Genomic DNA, 21475 nt, shown 5'->3' on the forward strand with positions numbered 1-21475 from the left:
GCTTAAGGTGAAAAGTAGACGATCGATGTAAGATGGCCAAAACTTCTTTTTAATATGGCCTACACTCACCGCCCATCTATGGTTGTTAATCGGTGACCGATTGTTTGTAGGAGAAAAATAGAACACAGGGATAGCAATCGTGAAACGCAGAACTCCTACAAAAGTCGATCGGAAAACCCCAGTCAGATATTCATACAAAAAAACGTCCCAATTATCTGTCCTACAACAATCTGATATGAGATCAGCCTCATAAATGCTCCAAAAATGATTCACATTTTTTTCCCACATCTCACTATCAACACACATGAGGTTATCACACATCGCATAACTGAACAACAGTCAAAAAAGTAAAAAAAAACCTCATACTAACGGTATGGCCTCCGCATTAGTATCGACGTACAAGGGCTCGGTATTGTTGAGGTCGACGCCCGCGCCGGTGGGTGGCCCGTAGCCGCGCTCCGACGCCGACAGCGACGCCTGCGCAGGCTTCGCCACGTAACCTGCATTGTGACGTCACACTTTTGTTTAGGACATAAAGGGAATATGATACAGTCCGTTATCCTGTGCTTATTTACTCCTATTTTACGCTAAAGACATAAATGTGAAAGTTTGTTTAGGCGCATGGATTAATGTCTGAATGATTGTTACTCTTGAAAAAGTCGTGGTGGCCTAGTGGGTAAAGGACCAACCTCAAGTACGAGGGCGCGGGTTCGATCCCAGGTCAAGCAAGTACCAATGCAACTTTTCTAAGTTTGTATGTACTTTCTAAGTATATCTTAGACACCATTGGCTGTGTTTCGGATGGCACGTTAAACTGTAGGTCCCGGCTGTCATTGAACATCCTTGGCAGTCGTTACGGGTAGTCAGAAGCAAGTAAGTCTGACACCAGTCTAACCAAGGGGTATCGGGTTGCCCGGGTTACTGGGTTGAGGAGGTCAGATAGGCAGTCGCTTCTTGTAAAGCACTGGTACTCAGCTGAATACGGTTAGACTGGAAGCCGACCCCAACATGATTGGGAAAAGGCTCGGAGGAAGATGATGATGATTGTTACTCTTGAAAGCTATAAAAGACAGCGGCGCCTGTGCGGGCATAGCGACGTAACCTGAGGAGTCACGTCACACTTTTGTTTAGGACATAAAGGATATATGATACTGGAGCCCGTTATCCTGTGCTTATTTAGTCCTGTATTGTATGACGCGTTGTTTTGCCCTACTGAGGGAAATAGTTCCCTTGGAACGCGTCGATCTCCACGGAGTACAGCCTGTAGGTAGTTTTATACCTATGCTTGATAACGTAAGGTAACAATTTGCGACTAGTTGAAGGAACAATGAAAAGTCAATGAAGCAGTCGGTGTCATGTTAACATTTTCAAGATTAATGTTTTCATAATATTTGAGTGCCATTGATAGTTTAATGTTTCAGGTCTTCTAAGAGCTCTAGTTTACGAAAATATCCATGATGACCTACTCGAACAGAGTTTAGACTTGCTATTATTTTATTTCGTATCGTATATACTTAAATTTCACAAGAGTCAAAATGGAACCAATCAATTGTTTTATATCCGATGTAGACCCCTTATGTAGGTCCAAAATATACTACATGAACTTTTACACTTATGTCAACAATTATGGGTCAGAGACAATAATATCATAGTATACAGAAAAACAGACAGATTTTGAGAGCATACTTTAATCAGTACTGTCTCAAAATCTGTCTGTGCAAGCATATTAATACACAATTATAGGGACTTTTCTATTTTCATGCGAAACTTCTTTGGGAAAATTGGCAATTTAAATAACGTAATTTTAAGATCCACAAACATTGGATCTTACCTGGAAGCGGCTGCGTAGCGGGTGGTGCATTGGAGAGCGCGGGACTATTCTGCTGAGGAGTATAGCTGTGTGGCCCCATGCTCCTCTTAGCTGAGCCGTTGAGCAGCCCGTGTGCCGCTGGTGATGCTACTGGCTTGTCGCTGTTCAGGATCGGCTGAGGGTCTGGAAATTATATGTGATTTGTATTAGAAAAGAGGTTATAGATATTATTTTAGTATTTTAGAGGGCTACATATATTATTTTTCACCATATTTGTAACATACATTATGGCAAATAAATTATGGTGTTATTTGGGTTTAACTTTTTATCAGCAATAAACTGTACCCACAAGGTTTAATCCATAAAAAATAAAATTATCTACTATAGTATTTTTTTCCTGTATTAATCGAATACACTTTAGATATAAATGTTTAATATAGGTAAATAAAGAGACTAATCTATAAAAAAAAAAAAATACTTAACTACAATATTTTTTCTATCAGTATCCAGTTTTGATATCAGTATCTAATTAAAAACCTTAGTCACAGAGAGATTCCCCAGATAGCGAAATCAAAGGGCTTTATTCAACTACAAATGAATCATCAATTTGCAGATAAGATAAAATTATGGAATTCATGAACATAGCGATGAAGTTAGTCAGGCTCATTAGTAAAACGTCGTGTTTATTCTCTTACGTAACTTGGCATATTAGCGCGAACACGCCATTATGGTAGTGACATCTTTACGGCCTATCCCAATATTATATCTATCCATTCTTTTTGGTTACTAGAGATATGACTTTGCCATTATTTGTATGGGAGATAATGTCAAAATTCTATCTTCAGTATCCAAATCAATGGATAGATAGGAAATGGGGATTGGCAGTTAATGTAAATGATGAGATGTGTCGTAATCAGATGTTTCTCTTGGAAATTGGGCGTATCGAAGATGTGAACATTTGCATTTGCTGAGGTGGCAGAACGACAGATGTTTGATTGTTTTCGCTTTCGGTTGCACAATCGTTTCTTATGTGACAATGCTTTATAGCTACTTACTATTACCTAATGAAGGTAATGACTGTATACAATTAATATAACTCGAAAATAAGTACATAGGTACTTTGGATACTCCCTAGCCTTAGCCGAGAAACGATTTAAGAAATAACTACCTACAAACTGCTCTAGTTTTTTTTTACGGCTAATTTTACGATTTTACTTTGTATATCAAAATACTCACCAGGTTTACTAGGACTGGGTTCCTGCAGTATAGTGACATAGCTATCAGGGAAGATGCCAGTCTTGGAGCCGTTTCTGCCTTCCCACCAGTTCTGGTCAATGCGCCTAGTAAGCACGACGACCTCTCCCTTCTTCAGAGGCAGTTCCAAGTTAGTTTGAGCTGTGAAGTCGAACTTCGCTCTCGCCCGACCTTCGACTACTGCGGGCTTTTTCGGAGCCTGTACCGTATCACCTTTTTGGATCTGAAAGAAGTTTTCAATTAAATTAAAATAAAGCTCTTTTAATAAGAACGTTTTTACACAAATAAAGAGACCCTTTGAATAGTTTCGTAAAAACCAATCGGAGTTTTGGGCCAGTTGCAAAAGGCTTATTGGCCACTGGCCACATAAGACATTTATGACAAAATTGGTATAACTATCTGTAAAATGTAAGGTCTTTAATATTTACCTCAACATAATTGTAAGGGAACAACCCTATCCTCCCGTGAAGCTCTCCCTCATACCAGTTGTTGTCAATCTGTCTCCTCACGTGGATCATTTCTCCTTTCCTGAAGCTCAGTTCCCTGGGCGTCTGTCCGTTGAAGGTATACAGTGCCTTCGCGATCACCTTCTCAGCTTCATCATATCTGTTTAAAGGCAGTATGTTTTTCTGAGAAGGCGTGAAGTTATCCTGGTGTCGACGATTCTGCATGTCCTGCAATTCCTGGAATACACCAAATATCATTGGTACAAGAACTAATAAAAATGCGAAGGCGTATGATACAAAGCTCAAGTCCAATTTTGAATTTTGTTAACAATTTAAAAGTCCGTTGCACTTCAATGATTCATTGAAATAAATGCAAGGGACTGATATCGGAATGAGTTAGGCCGAAAAGTGTTATACAGCGTGTGTATGTCTTTGGTAAATGACGAGAGCAGAATAAACCCAAACAGTAGAATCAGTTAGAACATTTTCACACACTCTCTCAAACGTCACCTTCATTGAGGCATCGAATGCTTCTATACCGGCTGGATGTATTTCGTTTTCCTGAAAAGGTTTAACATATAACAGTGAAACATTACCTCCATAACGTGATGGAAATCACGATTTTCTGAGGTCGAATACATTTCTATTAACATTGCCTTATTTAATGGTAATTTAAAATCCTATTGTATTTGTTACAATTAATACTAATATCACTAGAATCACTCATAGAATCATTTCACAGAACGTATTTACGTAATTACACACTCATTCAACGTAATCGCTTTGGAAAATCATTTGCACGCATATCATGATCGTCTCTCGCGCACGTTTCGCTCACACTGCGGCGACTGGGCCAGCCGTGCCATGCTCACAACAATACGAGAATACCACTATAATATAAAAACATTAACATTTGCATTTCTTTTTAAAAACAAGCTTTATGGAAAGCTGTTAAGGTCGAAATTATAATGAGCGCGTTGGAGTCAAAAATACGTGTGGTCATTTGGTCAACGGATTTTTCGTTGGTATGCGGAGGCAAGGTCGTTCGGATTTTTTGATTGTTTTATAAAAACTGGTCGATATTACCATAATAGTTCGTAGTTCGTATGAATGGCAAACGCTTCGTTAGAAAATTGACAATTTATAAATCGTGACCAATTTATTAGAACAAAAAACTGCATATGTATTCTATTAAATTAAGCTTTTATGTTACCGGCTTCAAAAATAAAGTATTTATTTTATCAAATGTAATTAAATTAATAAAATAACGACTATTTATAGTAAAAGCAGCAGCTACTCGAAAGTAAATAAAACTCGATTGGTCAGCATTACGCGATAAGTACAAAGTAAAGATTTCTCTCAAGGGCCTGATCAGTAGCTCGTTGATAATTTGCGGATATTTTCACCGCGGGTACACTGAGAGAAATCAGTGAAAAGTGTTTGTGTGTGCGTCAAGTGGGTCGTATGCAAACACGGCGCGCGCGCATCCGTGGCTGCGGCGGCGTTTGTTCGGGATGTAAAAGTACATAAATAGGTATATTTGTCCATCCTGTTTACTACGCAGTTCAACTACTAATTACGCGTTCAGTGAAAGAAGCGTAAAAGTTTTGTTTGTATGAAGAAAACAGTTATTTAACGGCCTAAGTACGGGCGTTTACTTTAAGTAAAGGCCTTTGAACATAAAACACACATTACCTATCACGTAATTTTGTTGAGTGTTATAGAGACATAACTAATTCTACGCACAACAGTTATATTTAGCACGTGCAATAAGTGCCCGACGTGATTCTATGGAGAAGATAGTACACATTAAAAAAAAACTATGCAGTTCAATCAAGTATCAAAGAAGTTAATAATTATGTACATGTAAATAAATACGGCATTGATGCTCGGATTAAAATAATCAGCGAAGCCACAACACCATCTGTGGGTAATGTATACCTATTGTTACTACCAGCTGTCTGATTGTTTTTTTCTGTAGATACGAGCAAAATAGTATAGGTAATGTATGTGACATCACGATAAAAAGCAATATCTACATCATCATTGTGCAAATTATTCTACAATTGCCGAATAATGTGGTCTACATTAATTCTACATAATTAATTCTCATCATAAGAAAGTATGACGGAAGACGCTGGATGCTGGTCGCTTCCAACAGGTATCTGTGGAGATCAAAGGGGGAGGCCTATGTTCAGCAGTGGACGTCCTATGGCTGAGATGATGATGATGATGATAAGAAAGTATTGCGTAAATACTTTACAAGAGGCGTAATCTTGGAGTACAATTCCCGAACTGTTTTCTTTAATTTGTTATTGTTTTTTAAACCCACGTTTGTACAAAGGCCTCTCATTCAACTTCCACACGTTCCGACTTTTTGAACGCTCTATCTAACTTAAGACTCTTATAAAAAGACATACAAACAAAATATTTGTGTGATACGTACTTTGAAGTTGGAAAACTAATGTTCTATAATTTGGTGTGATTGGCCCTACATAACTACGGCGATAGGCTCGCCGCTCACTCGAATAACTTGTCGGTAATAGCATGGATATTGCGTTATAGCTTCCATTAGATACGTGTACTTTGTCCATGCTATGATTACATACATATTTTATGTACACTATCAAATGATTAAATAGTTTGGTTCAAGAATTCTTGATAGTTTGTTCACCTCACTGAACAATATTTTTTAAAGTAAAAAATATTAACGTTGCTATTTACGCGACCATTGATGACCAACTCAGATTTTAATAAACTCTTGCACAAAAATTTCTAATACTTACAAGGATTTTCGATTAACTAGAAAGTGTTAACAATATTAACTGCACTTTTAAAAAAAAAATCATGCAATGAGAAACTATTACCTATGAACATTTACAGGGAACCTTGTTGAAGAAAGCTCTTTTCATTTTAGAGAGTAACTAAATTACATGTCAATATCGTTGGAAAAGTGGTAAGTTTAGTCTACAACATGTTATGAGAATAGAAAATGGAATTTTCCTACGAATAATAATATAATAGTTTACATAATACACTTACATATCCACACCTGTTATAAACTAAGTTACTATACTACTGGCGTAGGTTCTCAAACTTCAAGTTCAATAAATTAGTGGATATCATGATATCGATCAAACTCCAGTCGCGTGCCTCCGCCTAGTTTAACACGATTAATCGTTAATCGCAATCGTAACATCGACTGACGCGATAATCGTATTCCGATAAACCGTTTAACGTTTTTGCGCATATCGATGTTCGGTTCCAACCGATTGTACTCGATATAATGTGATGAGAAATTGTAATAGAATCGGATCTAAAATTCTCTTTGTTGTAATATTTTTTATGACCTACATTGAGACAGACGGATTGTTCTGATTTTCTTTTATTTCATCGTTCTGATTTATTCGATTGTGTTCTATTATATTAAGTTTTGCAAACTATTGAATTCAACAATCGTATTGTGAAATTTTATGACGGCTCTATTGAATTACTTTTATTTTAAGTTTACTTTGAGAGAGAACGTAGGAAACTTTTAATTTTGATATCGTTAAAATTATCGCATAAAGACATCTAATCTTGTCTATAACATAAATGTATCAATAAATAAATGTTACAAAAATAGCACTCATATAAACCGCAAGTATATTTTAGAACATACAACCGTCGTTTTTTTTATCGTAACCGATTCAGATCAGCTGTAGGTATCTATGATTGATTGATTACTTCTAATAGGTATAAAAATAGTTTGTTTTTTATAAGGACCTCGCTTAATGCTACTTCCTATATTTTATGTAACTAGGTAAGTACTGTTTTAAGATTTTAGAGTACGAATCAATTACCACTGTTTATAGACCGCTTACATTGCTGCATTTTATAAGAATTCTCTTTATATTAATCTAGCATTGACATTATTTAAAGGTATATATGTATTTATTGTTATTATTTTATATATATATACACATATATGTATATATATATATTTAGTTTATAATTTACGTATTTATGGTAATAATATTTAGGTGCGCAAATTGCAGGAGCATGTGTACACTTTGCCTAACTGCGTACCGTATAATCTTTTCCTTCTCGTCTCAATCCATCCTAAGGTTGTCTGGAAGAGATCGCTCTTAGCGATAAGACCGCCCATTATGTCACCTACCTTAACTAGATTAAGATCAAAATTGTAAAATTGGTGTACCTAATAAAGTATATCTATCTATCTATCTATCCACGCAGTCCCAGAGTACCTCTCTAGGATACTTAAATATTTCCTCGCTTTATACCTTTTCTTCTCTCCAACCTTATACAGTACGGCGACAGTAACAGGAACTCTTTATTCAGTCTCCGAAGCTGTTACCACTGGACTGGACTGGACTCCAAACTTCCTCCTAAAATAACTTAGGCGTACCTGTAGGTACTTGTTCCTCTTCTGTTCCCTGTAGAGCCTCTTCATGTGCTCGGCCTGCTGGCGCGCGAGTTCCCGCTCGGGCACCAGCGGCAGTGGGTCGTGGCGCACGGTGTATCGGTAGTGGATGTCCACGTCACTGTCCACGTGGCGCCGGGGGATAACAACCTACCTGTAGGTACTTGTTCCTCTTCTGTTCCCTGTAGAGCCTCTTCATGTGCTCGGCCTGCTGGCGCGCGAGTTCCCGCTCGGGCACCAGCGGCAGTGGGTCGTGGCGCACGGGGCATCGGTAGTGAATGTTCACGTCACTGTCCACGTGGCGCCGGGGGATAACAACCTACCTGCAGGTACTTGTTCCTCTTCTGTTCCCTGTAGAGCCTCTTCATGTGCTCGGCCTGCTGGCGCGCGAGTTCCCGCTCGGGCACCAGCGGCAGTGGGTCGTGGCGCACGGGGCATCGGTAGTGGATGTTCACGTCACTCTCCACGTAGCGTCGAGGGGATTCTGTGGGAAATTGTGGGAATTAGCGGTGATTGTAAAGAGTTGGGTTTGGTTTAAGTTAAGAGTATTTTGGAGCAAAACTTCCATTTATTTTTTTGACCTTAAAAGAGTCATCTCGGATCAGCTGTACTGATAGAAAATTCTGAAGATTCGATGAAAATTAAATACGTAATATTAAACGTATGCGAAGTGTACGCAACTAAAGTGTTTTACAGTAATTAATATAAATCACGAATATCAACAACGCAACTTAATCGTGTTAGCTAATATTCCCGGACACTTAACGATCAAACACGTAACATATTGTAATTACAACTTTCCTATACACAGCAGGTAATTGCAAATATTGCTTTTGAAAACACTCACACGCAACAGAATGGCCTACAGGTAAGTTCGCTTCGTGAAAAGGGCTTGGCTGAACACCAAGAGATTTTCTATTTGACGCGCTAATGTTTGCGAAAGGAAAAGTTTTCTAAGTACTTTAGAACAGATTTTCTTTATCTGGTAAATATAGATTATAGATTATATAAATAGACTGTAAAGATAGCAATCAAGTGTTTAGTCAGTTGTTGGTAAACGCTTGAAGATACTTAGAAATTGTATAAATTGTGTATTTACGTCTTATTCACGGACTATTTTGTACTACTATCGCAAAAATACTACAGCCTACTGTACTGTACCTACTGTACTATACCTATCTAGATTATGACGAATTCATCAAACTGTTCAGTCATTTTGTAGACAGTTTGTGAGATATCCGACAGTAATCGGATTTTTTTTTTCTAAATTGTGGAGGAACTTCCTCATCATTTAGATACAAAAACAAAAAAAGGTTTTATACGGAAATAACAATAACATTACATAACATACTGCACTTCCAAACAAAATAAAACCCGATCCGCGTAAAGAGTACAATACTAGCAACTAGCGGAATCCGCCAGGCGTGGCTAACCTTTTGTATAAAACTAAAATAGGTACAGTCAACTACAGGTCAGTGGTAACAGTTTTATAGGAAAACCCTACTTATTACTATTGAGTTAAGGTGCATGACAGTTACCACTGATGTGCGGTCTACTGTACCTATTTCCATCAAAAGTGAAAGTGGTCCAACGTCATGTTATGGACCTCTGGCCATGTAATGCCGTGATTGGCGATTTTCTTTAAGTGTATATTATGTGATGACACGTAAGACTGGCTTGGGCTACATTCCGTAATGATCGGAAGTAAGAGGCGATGTGTCGTACTAGAGGAAGTGTTATCTAATCGCCTAATTAGTTTATGGGCATTTTGATTTATTGATTAATTTTAGGTTGTGCCATACTCATCAATTATTAAATACTAGTTAGCGTCTTTGCATGTATGATCAAATTAAAATTATTTAGGTGTCTAACATATAACAGAGTTAAACTCAATCTATTTATCATAAAAGTAAATGTATAAATAAATTATTCACATAACTTTTCATCAAATACCTTCAAATTATAATCTGGTGTCATAATAAACCAGACTTTTGACCCAGTAACGGAAGATCTAATTTTTTACCTAAAATACATGTTTTATGCTGTTATGAAATTATGCTTATTAGGTCATTAATTTTCAAGCAAAGCTGTTTCTGGTCAGACCGGACGCGTATTTTATGACAAAAAATGTATAAAAATATAAAATCCGAGATTTAATGGAGGTGTGGCAGGCGTCTGGTATAAAAAGACAAAATAATGTTAATTTATGACCATATAGTAAGCTTCATATAACGTTGAATGAAAATTAATACGTAGATTACAAATACGAAATAGTTGTGTTACTCATTAACGATTAACTAAAGGGCAATATAACTTTACAGCTATCAATCACAAATGGTGTAAGGAAAAGATTTTCTAATCCTAATCTAAATCCAATAGATAAGCAATGACAATAGGCAATAAAGCCTTCATCATTTATGTACTGCTACTATTAAAATAACACGAATTCAAGGTGTCCATAGTAAATATAGCAATTTCCACTCCACAGACGCACAAACGCCATCAAATATGTCCATTGGACACTCTACGGAATAAGTTTGCAATTGTTTGTGACTTTCTACGGATAATCATGCTTGTCACGTACCTACGACACGCCCGGAGTTACAAAGATAAGATTACTATTGACATTTGTATCCATTGGATTCCATACCTTATGGGAAAAGGACTTAAAAGTTAAATTAGAATGACGATAATAAGAGACTTTGCAGTTTCGTCAAAGGTATTCCATTTGCACAATATTAGTAGTAACTTTTCTTTATAACGTTTTTAGTTGAGCCATTATTATCAATGTTTATAATATTTACATAATATTTTACCGCGGATTCACCCGCGTCCCGTGGAAAAGATTGCTTGTGCCGGGATAAAACATAGCCTATGTTACTCAGGAAGAGTGTAGCTTTCCAACAGTGGAAGAATTTCTCAAATCGGTTCAGTAATGTCGGAGTATTTAGGGTACAAACAAACAAGTGTTTCCTCTTTTTTATATACCTAAGTATTACTTACTATAAATGACTATAGCAAGAAAGACTTTGCAGTTTCGTCAGAGGAATTCCAACCATTCCTTGCACAACATTACAAGTAACTTTTCTCTATACCGTTTTTAGTCAAGCTCTACGATTATCGATGTCGATATGATTGCTAGTGTTGCGAATTCGCTTTATATTAGATCGGGCCGTGAGATCGGATAAATATCTATCGATTTGTAGAAAGTAATTTCCGTAGCTATTTGAAATTATAATACCTGATCAGATTGGAAAATGAGAAAATGTTTTTCAATTTATTTAGCTTTAATATTACAAAATGACAGACATAATGAAAAACATAGGACTTTTTTTGGTTGCCTTCACTAACTATCTGAATATTTACTATCTGTATAACAACGCGTCTGTAATAGTAACCAGATTATCATTCGATATCAAAATAAACAATGAACAAACAAACAAATAAACAATTCAATTAATGACAGAAGAATGTCGTAGGTCACGGTTTGTTAGTAGATACATTTACAAACAAACTGACGAATATCATGGACTGATGACTAATAGTAAAAAACTGCGGTTAAAAATCTCTAACTACGATAGTAATTAAAATTATTATCGTGCCACAGTTGGGTTATTATTGTCAAATTCCGCATAATATACCACAATTTTTAGTAACATTTTTCAACTGTAATGGCTTTATAATTGTTATAATTATAGAATTTTCGTGAAGTTTGATACTACTGATTGCTTATTGTTTCCGTTGATTGTTTAGATAACGCTACAGTTATAGCTTATCTTTACATGCATTTATATCGTTAACAGTAATTCGAACCCGACTTTGTCCACATTCCAAAGTAACACATCCTTCACCTGAATAAAGGTCTTGAATATACCCCCATGACAAATATATTATCATCCTAATTTTTTCATAAGAAAACATAAAAAAACACTAGGGCATTTTAACACATAACTAAGAAAGTCTAATGTACTACGAGTTACTTAGTAAATTCCAAGTGCAGTTACATCGGAAGTCTTAATCATCTTATTGAGAAATTTCATCTGCCATATAGAACATCTCAAATACCACTAGCTGAGAAGTTCGTTAAGTTGCATTAGTACCAAGTACTCGTATCTCGCGACATTTTGCAATGAGCTTCGTACTTAATTACCGTTTCAAGTTACAATTAAGTTAAGTAAGCCAGTATCTCGCTACAAGTCGACCTCTCCGAACATTTCATAATAAGTCATTGAAGCGTAACTCGGATCAAGTGATTCTTTATCGAAAACTCGAATTAAACTAATCGATTTCGAAAAGGTTTTCTAGTTGCGCAGATGTCATTGTCAAAAATTGCGTTATTTCTTGAAAATTATTCACAAATTTAAATATTCTTAAACTTTTCATATCTCTAGTTAATTGCACAAAATATAATAATTATACATTAATGATTGCTATCAAAAACTCGTTCTAGAATTAATTTCTTCGACATTAGAGGTCACACTAATGTTTACATAAAATAATTAACATTTATCACACCGTTATCACGTATGAAAGGTAAAGCAAATCAAATGCACATGACATTAGAATAACAAACACTAGTTATTATGCAGTTAAAACCACACTTATTGACGCACTTAACGATTAAACATACGCATGGCCATGTAACATTACTGTTAAAAACACTGATGGTGAAAATAAAAATGTAAACAACAGAAAATAAAAACAAACCGTGAGTGGTCATTTTCTTAATCTGTTTCAGTATGCCCATGGTACCAAATACGCGATCGTTGACACAAGACACAACACAGCACGAAAGGTACCAACGCTAGGGCCCGTTGTCTGTCACCGACTGTCGACGGCGATAGATCAGATGCACTTTCGACTCGAATCGACGCCTTAGCTTCATCTCCCGCCAAACCCACTTGTACTTTCGCTTGGCACGCACGCGTTGTCAACAGAAACATTATTCAACATTTTGATACCCTAAGCCGCCTGCGCAGGTTATATCATAGCAGTTGTTTTGGTGTTTTCTTAAAACATAACTTGTTATGGTTGTTTGAAATTTTCTTAATTCTTGCGATGTGTTAATGTTGTACAATTTTGCATTTGTAATATCATGTTAATATTATAAAATTAATATGTTATACATATTCAAAATATTGCCTACTAAAAATGAGGACAAGAGGTAAAGAAAAAGTGGAAATAATTACTATGATCTGAAGCAAAACATTAGTAGATTCATATCTTTCTATACTCTACTTACATTTTACAATAGCGTACAAATGTCAGATGGTAATCAAAACTGTATTAATGACTTGGTCATTTTAATGTTCTAACAGCTACAAGTAAAGGTCAAGTATTTCATATTTTTAAGGTCAAATGTTTTTTAAATATTGCATTCAAAGACATTGAGTCACGTTAATGATGTCAAGAATTCACGTTGCTTGACGATGAGTTTGTGATTACATAGATAAGACTATCTATACCAGTAAATATGCACTTGCAGTGCAGATAAAAAGGTTATCAACATAATAATTAATTAAAAACTTGTGAATGCAGAAAGCTATGAACACAACAACACGAGGATTAATTATAATTTCTAATCTCATCAGTTTTGTATGGATGAAAATTTTGATAGAAATCAAACACTACAACAATATTATTATTATATCAAAGTCGTTCATAACAAAGGGCGTATCAGAATATGAACTCGGAAAACAAAGTTTGGAATAAGTTAGTACTCACTGTATGGTAATGGAGCGTACACGTCAGGATAGATATTAGTCCTGTTTCCCCAATCGGAAAATTCATGTAGCGTGTGCCGATACTCATCTTTATTCAAATTCGTTGGTTTATTTCGGTAAACTACTTCATCTATATTAGTTTCAATTGCTGATTTCGCAATACTAGTTAAATTGTTCATAGAAACTGAATTGTATTCAGGTTGATATTTAGGTTCATTTTGCCTATCAGTTGCTTCTGAAACAATTTCAGATATTGTTATACTTTGTGTGTCTGCGTTATCTGAAACTGTATCACAGTTTGTATCAGAGTCATTGAACGATTTATCTCGTAAGTGGAGAGATTTGTAGTCATCTGTTTGCTCCGTGATGCTTGTTACACCGTACGTAATAGTAGCCGTAGTGGTTTTTGTTAAAGGTTTTTCTTCAACGGATTCGTTGCTTTTCAGACTGTCGGAATCGTATTTGGAACGAGATTCATTCGGGCTGGTTTCTTTTGAAAAATAGGCGCCATCGCTTTCATATTCCTCTGTCTCGTCATAAAGTAAATTCTTCTTGACGTATTTATTTAACGCGAGCAGTGATCTGGATAATGACCCAGAGCCCGGCACGTCACTGAAAAATCCATCATCTTCAACAAAGTCTTCGCGACTCGACACTTTGCGGTTATTTCCAGTGTCACTTGTTATTACGCTCATTTTGAAGGTACACGATTTATGAATTATTTTATCATATTAACACTGCACACACCTAGATGGCTCACGTTAAACTGAGTCCGATAACGCAGATAAAAGTATTATATCAGTGAGTAGTACTCGATAACACTTGTCGATACTGTTCGATATTATAACACGAGCTGACAGCAGAGTTCCATCAAAACAATTTAATTTATCAAGTTTACGCACAACAAGCCCACCGCGTGTGATCAAGCGGCTAGCCGAACTATTTACAATCGTAAAAACTCAACCAACAGGTTTTGGAAGTCCGATCCAATTGAATGACGTAAGCCGCGAGGCTGACTGATAATCGCGCGTTATGAATGTAGTTTTTCACTCGTTATGGCACAGATATTATTCTATTCTTGTATTAACATAATCAATTCACAATACATGTTGACTAATTTTGATTCGCGCTAGACTACGTCTGTTGACGGCGATGGGCAGAGGACTAAGTTAAGGCACCGATTGTTTTGAACAAAGGCCGTTGTTTCTTTTTTATTCGCACATAATCTTATAGAATATAAGCGTGTTGGCTCTCATGAAGCTTACGTCGAATGATTTTCGGAAGTGAACTGTGCAAAGGCGTTACCTAATGTTCAGAATTAGGTTACATTTCGTTTTTATGAGACGATTTTTTGATGTTTTGTTATTTACGAATGTTAGTTTAGAATGTTTCTCCACTACTCGCTACAGTGCAGTATTATGACAAAATATTCCTGTACAGAATGTGACTAGAGCAGCGGAGAAACGTCCTCTTTTTGTATGAGTGTACTTGCCTGTGTCTGAGTAGCTCCCGTGCGAGGTCCTGCGTGGAGGCTCCGGTGCCGAGTCGCCCTCTAGTCGTGTATAACAAATAATGGTAAGGGACCAAACATAAAAACACGTTCAAATGTACATTCAATGGAATAAAAGAAATATTGATAGTCGTTATGCGTTAATATTTAAAGCTGACACCAGATATGTATGTACAATTATTTGAAGCAAATATCTAATATATTTCCGGGTATATACATCAAAATTCGCCAATAAATCAATTGATATTGTTACGTTTTATGCACGCTTGCAAACCATTCTCGTTCGCGTACTGCAATCACGCAAAGTCAACACGCATAGTAGCAGAAACGCGATACAGCGAAACCCATAACGATGATCAATAAATCTTTTACGAGGGATGCAAACTTCTACAAAGTAAAATTTACTCCAAAATTAAACACGACTTAGTGTCTACTAAATTGAGTTATAATAAAACTTCAGAAATTAAAGAAATTAACCTTGAAATGTGACGGTATGCCGTGATGGCGTGACGTAGGGCGAGAGCCTGTAGGGCCACGAAGCGGGAGGCGGGCGGGGCGGGGCGCGCGGAGGCTCGTAGCGGCTCGCCGGCCGGTGTGCCGCCGGATTAAACTCTTGTTTCGCGAAAGTGTCACTTTTCAGGATAGAACTCAATTTTATAGATTCTTTTGGTATTGCACGTTTTATTTCTTTTTTTACAGGCGATGTTCGGCCGCGAACCAATACATTGGGATCTTCAATAGATCTATTGTTATCACTTCGCTTTGGATAGCGATGTGCTATCCACGAACCTGCTAAGTATGGGGCCATGTCATGCAACTCGCTCACATCAGGAGCGGAAGCGTATATCTGTCCCAGTAATGACATGGTCTCGAATCTGCGTCGAATACGATCCACTTCGCCATGACGACATTCTAATGCTTCTTCGGCAGACCTAGATCGAGGGGTGTTACGTCTACGGAGTGCAGCTAATTTGGATATAATATCAATATGGGGCATATAACGATTTGTCGTTCGTAATGGTACTCGCGCTACAGGAAGTACGGCTCTACCTCTGTCCCGACGCGACGAAAGCTTCTCAAAAGACGACCAGCTGTTAATGAATGCATTTCGTGCTAGTTCAGGATCGCTGCGGTACCGGCGCAGCACGGCGCCCGCCGCCGTCGGCGAGTCGAAGCGCCGGGCGAGGCGACGAACTTCGCCCGCTCGCGCCAGGTTAAGGTATGCGCGCCAGTACCTCTCCGGGTCGGGTGACGGGCTCCGACTGCGCCAGATGGTCTCGTCGCTTGAACAACGTAGCGTGTCGGGCGTCCGTCTATCGGTAATGTATAACTCTGAGTGAGGCGATGCTGACCTAGAATGCACATCAGGCTTCAAAGGAAGAGAATGAAATTTGTTTTTTTCACTCTCCCCAAAGAGCTCCTTAAAATTTGTGCATGACTGTGACTGAACGATTTGATTTTTCTGTGGTTCATTAGACTTTGTTTCAGTAACATTTATTTGATCTTTTATAGCCACTGCTGTAGTCGACTTTATGATATCCGGATTTTCTTTTTCATCGGAATTTTCTCTGGCGTGGTAAACAGTTTTTGTCTGTTCTGCAGTATTTTTAACTGATTCAAAGTATTGAACTTTCTTTTGTACTTCTTTGCTAGGACCTCGGTATATGACCGTTTTATTGGATACGTCAGAACTAGCAGTCTCGGTTTCACTGGCTGAAGAAAGACAAGTTGTTTCAGTCTTTTCATTAGAATAAACAACATGTCTTTTTTGATCATTTTCAGTACTATTAATTTTCTCTCGACTAAGACTATCTTCTAATGTCTTATTTGCATCAACCTTTGGTTCACTAATAAGTTGCTCTTTAACTTCTGTATTTTCAATTTCCTCTTTCAATGACAGTGGGGCCTGTATCTGATTATCGAATTTATTAATTCTATTTAAAATTTCTTTACTTAACGTTTGAGATATCTTCCGTTTTTCGTTTTCACTCAGAGTCATTTGTATTTTATTTACATTATTTTTTAGTTCCTTTACGGATGTGATTGGACAAGAAATTGCAGCAATCGAGTCTGATTTAGTTAATTTGGCAGGTTTTTCTCTTTCAGATTTATAGTCTGCAGTTATCAGTGAATTACATCGAACATGTAAGGAAGGGCTAGGATCCATCTTGTCTTGTTTTACGTCAATAGTATATTTTATGTCAGGCTCTTTAAGAGCTTGATTTTTGGATTCCAATTCCTTGCTATATATAGCATTAAGCTGGGTTTTTAAAGCATTAACTTGTTCCATAGACAAACTGCTCCATAAACGACTGCCGAGACCTATCTTTTTTCGAAGGTCATTAAGTGACGTTTCTTGTTGTAATGTGACCGTCGGTTTTATGATTACACGATTTTCTAATTTATCATCAGCCTTTTTATTGATATAAAAAGCAGTTTCTGCTACACTGGTACCTCGCCATAAAGGTTTATAGGTGTCTCTAGATTGTGGCTGATCTATTTCCAATGAATCATATTGGGGTATTTGTTGAAAGTGGTCTTTTAAGTCTTCTACGGACCTTTCTTTGATTCGTAAACCTCTATCAGTATCGTAATTCCAACGAAAATCTTTTAGATCTCGCGGGTAAAATAAAACATCTTTTTCAGTTTGAGCTATTTTCAATTTACGATATAAATTATTTAATTCTTCTTCAGCTCTTTCTATTGCTCTTATTTTCTTCCAACGATCAAAGTCAATAATTTCTTCATCTTTCCTTCTGTGGCGTAAATCACTCGTTGATGTCGCTTTTTCCAGTTCAGCTACTCTTTCTAAATAAGTATAGTATCTGTTTAATTCCCTAAAGCGTTCTGACCTCATTTTTGTATTTTGCATGTCGCGGATGTATTCGTCATAATCTGGGTCACCAGTATGCAAATTAGAATCACTCTTTGTTTTCATCGGAAAATTGTCTAAGAGTACTTTCCTTTCAGCATCGCCGGCACTTCTTGTCCGAAATACACTTTTTGGTATCGTGTCAGCATATTGTTTATTCTGTTGTATACGAGCGCTATGTATTCGCCTATAAGACGGTGACCGTATAGACACGGGAGAAGTAGAATGACTTCTACTAATACTTGTTCCCGTGGATCTTCTTGGAACTTTTGGAGATACTGGTCTTGATGTTTGAGTAAAGAATATTGTTGTTGGATATTTCTCATGTTCCGGTTTTGAAGTTACAACTTGTAAATTTTGCGAACGCTTCGTTATTACGGGCGAAACTGGACGAACGGTTTCGGTAAAAATCATTTTAGAAGGAGATAATGACTTTTGTTTGATTTGTTGAGGTGATACTTCCCGTTTATGAATCCCTTTGGGAGATACAGGTCTCGTTGTCTGCGTGAAGATTAACCTTGAAGGCGAAATTGGGCTCCTCGTTGGCGAATCTTTTGGTTTATCTTTCTTATAAAACACCACAGTGGGTGACTTTGGACGAGATGTTTGCGAGAAATAAATTTTGTTACAGGGAGGCTCACTTTTGCTTCGAACCGTTGCTAGGGATGAGGTTGAGCCAAAATCTTCACATTTGGACAAACTATCGAATTTACGTATTTCATCGTGCATTCGTCCGGGCCAGGATACTGACCTAGGACTTCTCGATCTTGAAGGACTAGGATATCTATCCCACATTTTAAATCGTGATAAAGAAACAGGTTTTCTATGTATCAAATATGTGTTTAAAGATTTTGGTGAGGAGATATCTTGAGGAGGAGATTGGAACATTTTAGCTTTTTGTAGCACCGTTGTATTTTGTTCCAGCATTGGGTACACTAAGGTAGGCGTAGAAGCTCTTCCAAGAAACAAATGTTGAAAAAAGGTATCAGATACTATTGCATCATGGGATTTCTTTATTTCCTTTGAGCTGATTCTTTTAGCACTTAAATTTTCAAAAGATCCGAAATTAGATGTTTCATTTGATGTATCACCAAACTGACTGCCAGAATCATATTCCTCGTTAGATTTAAAACTAGATTTCTTATTATTTTTAGCTTTTGGTGTTTTTTTAATGTTCTTTGGATTATCTTTGGCCTTTTTACTGCATGATTCGTGACATGGCACACTGCGAGGTCTAATAACAACACTTTCCAAAGACTTTTTATTTTTTAAGTTAGTTACTACAGCGGTTTTTACTTGATTAGGTTTTTTCGATCCTGCTGAAATGTTTATGGATGACTTAGAAAGATTTGTTGAAGATTGGAGGGAGCTCGGCTTAGACACCTTCTGCTCAGGTTTTGTTGATAAGCAAGGATTTGATTTAGTATGTTGTTTAGATATTTTAAGTTTTTGCACTTTCTCAGCAGTTCGAATCATATCTCTACTCCTGTGAGTACTTGTTGGTGAAAGGGACTTTGTACTTGATGTTACAGTTGGTTTGCTAGTAGCAAGTTTATTTGTATTGTCTTTAGTCAGAGATTTGGCTCTCACTTTTGTTACATCGATACGTTCATTTCTCTTTTCTGCACTCCATAATTTATCTAAAGATGTAACTTTGTCAAGTATATTAGTAATAGGTGTTTTTCTACCAGCTCCTCCTTCTATAATTACTGAAGAGTGTGGTTCACCATACTTGCTATGAATAGAGTTCGAGTATTGTGTTGGCAGCAGCATCCTGCGAGATGAGCCAAAACTACTAGTGCCTCCAGTTCTCGACTCACTTCCCACAGTTTTCATTGCAGATTTTAAATTAGTAGTCGAATTGTATTTTCGACTCATAGCAGGCGGTGCCGATGTAGACATAATTCTTGCTTTTGGAAGTTTTTGATCAATCATTACACATTTCTTATCTGTTCCAGTTGTTGTTTTGTTAAGGATTTGAGTGTTCTGACGAGAAAGTTTGTGGTTTATTTTGTCTTTCAGAAAATCTACATTTGACTGGGAATAGGAGCTCGATCTTTTCGGTGATGTTGAGACAGGTCTTGTAGAAGTCACTAACTTGAGAGTTCGGCTATTTTTAGACGAAATCCTTCGAGGCGGAGCGGGTGGATAGTCGGCAGTGTTACTTGGCAAATCTATGCTCAAGAAAGATGGAGCTAGTCTTTTGAATTTTGCTTGGTCTCCAGTTTCGATAGTGGTTATTGGGTAGCAAATGACTTCGTGTACACTAGGTGTTTTCTTGTGTACTCTTATCTTCGTCAGTGTCGAAGAAATCGGAATGTATTCGATCTCCGTTTCGTCTGTGAAACGTAACCACTTTTCAGTGTTGATATTTTTCGTTGCACTCGTTAAATGTGATACAAACGTGACTCACGTGCTCCTGTTCTAATTGTGTCTCTCGTAAGCGTTGTTTGAGTTTTCTAACCGTGACTGTGTTTACTACGTATGTGCCGCAAAGTAAAACGTACCGTGATCAACACTACTTACTGTGCTAGTTTAATTTTGGAGTCAATTTGTGCTCATGCAAGTTGATTACCTGATAGTACAGCCGCCTGAAGACCCAGCACCTTATTATATAGCTTATAACATAAATTATAGCATGCGTAGGCAAAAATCTCGACTTACCTCTCGTGTTTAACCGTATAGACTAATATGTGCGCTATTGAAAACATCATTGTCATTACATGGTGACCTTGAGTTGGTACGTCGGACAACCGTTATGCATGTGGTTGTTACACATAGGATCTGCATTGACCTTGGCCGAGTTTACGGAAAATACAATTTTCCATTGATTGTTTAACTTATAGTTTAGTTAAAATATAAATCGATTGATAGTTGCACAGCCGATCGATAAGTCAAAGAGGTTTAAGGAAGCACTTAACACGTTTTAATAGTTATTTACGCCGACACCGAAATTAATACCCGAGTTATAAAAAAACATGCTTTATTAGTTTACCCGTCAGGTTTTTTTGTTAGTATATTTTATAAGTTGTTTGTTACGAGGTTAAAATCTTAAAACTAAATCATAATCTTTCAAATCAACATTCTTCACTTAAAGAGTAATTTTTTTTTCTATTGCCAGTTTTTCATGTACAATTTCCCACACACTGACATCTTTGCTCTTTCTTTCTTTCTTTTGTTTGATGTAAACCCCAATAACTAATCCTACACTGACCTTGTCTAGGTGGTGCAGGTGATCGGAACCCTCTAAGAGGAGGTTCCCCTCCGGCCTGCAGGTCTCTGTATGCGGCGCGCCTCTCTGCAGGCGACAACGGTGCCTCCGTATCCTCACGACGACGGAACACCAGCGTCGAGTCTGACTCGTACCCGGATTCTTTTAGAGCTCTAGAAAAACAGTTTTGCTTTAAAATTGCGTTTTGTAAAAGGTTAAACCATAT

General features: G+C 37.2%; 1 protein-coding gene across 14 annotated transcripts in view; it reads right to left on the reverse strand.

Moving 5' to 3' along the window:
• Positions 1-21475, reverse strand: part of LOC110378155 (vinexin) — a 170424-nt gene that overhangs the window by 371 nt on the left and 148578 nt on the right. For 12 of the 14 annotated variants that reach the window (XM_064037167.1, XM_064037166.1, XM_064037171.1 and 9 more), the window contains 7 exons: positions 21253-21422; positions 15149-15208; positions 8257-8417; positions 3493-3747; positions 3047-3287; positions 1832-1993; positions 371-500 (listed from right to left, as the gene is read on the reverse strand). In XM_064037167.1, the coding sequence (XP_063893237.1) occupies positions 371-500; positions 1832-1993; positions 3047-3287; positions 3493-3747; positions 8257-8417; positions 15149-15208; positions 21253-21422 (1179 nt within the window). Of the gene's footprint in view, positions 1-370; positions 501-1831; positions 1994-3046; positions 3288-3492; positions 3748-8256; positions 8418-15148; positions 15209-15643; positions 20015-21252; positions 21423-21475 lie in introns of those variants that run through there. The other 2 variants (XM_064037172.1, XM_064037169.1) reach the window with 2 other exon arrangements.

This window comes from Helicoverpa armigera, chromosome 12 (assembly GCF_030705265.1).
Source record: "Helicoverpa armigera isolate CAAS_96S chromosome 12, ASM3070526v1, whole genome shotgun sequence".
In the NCBI taxonomy this organism is placed as follows: domain Eukaryota; kingdom Metazoa; phylum Arthropoda; class Insecta; order Lepidoptera; family Noctuidae; genus Helicoverpa; species Helicoverpa armigera.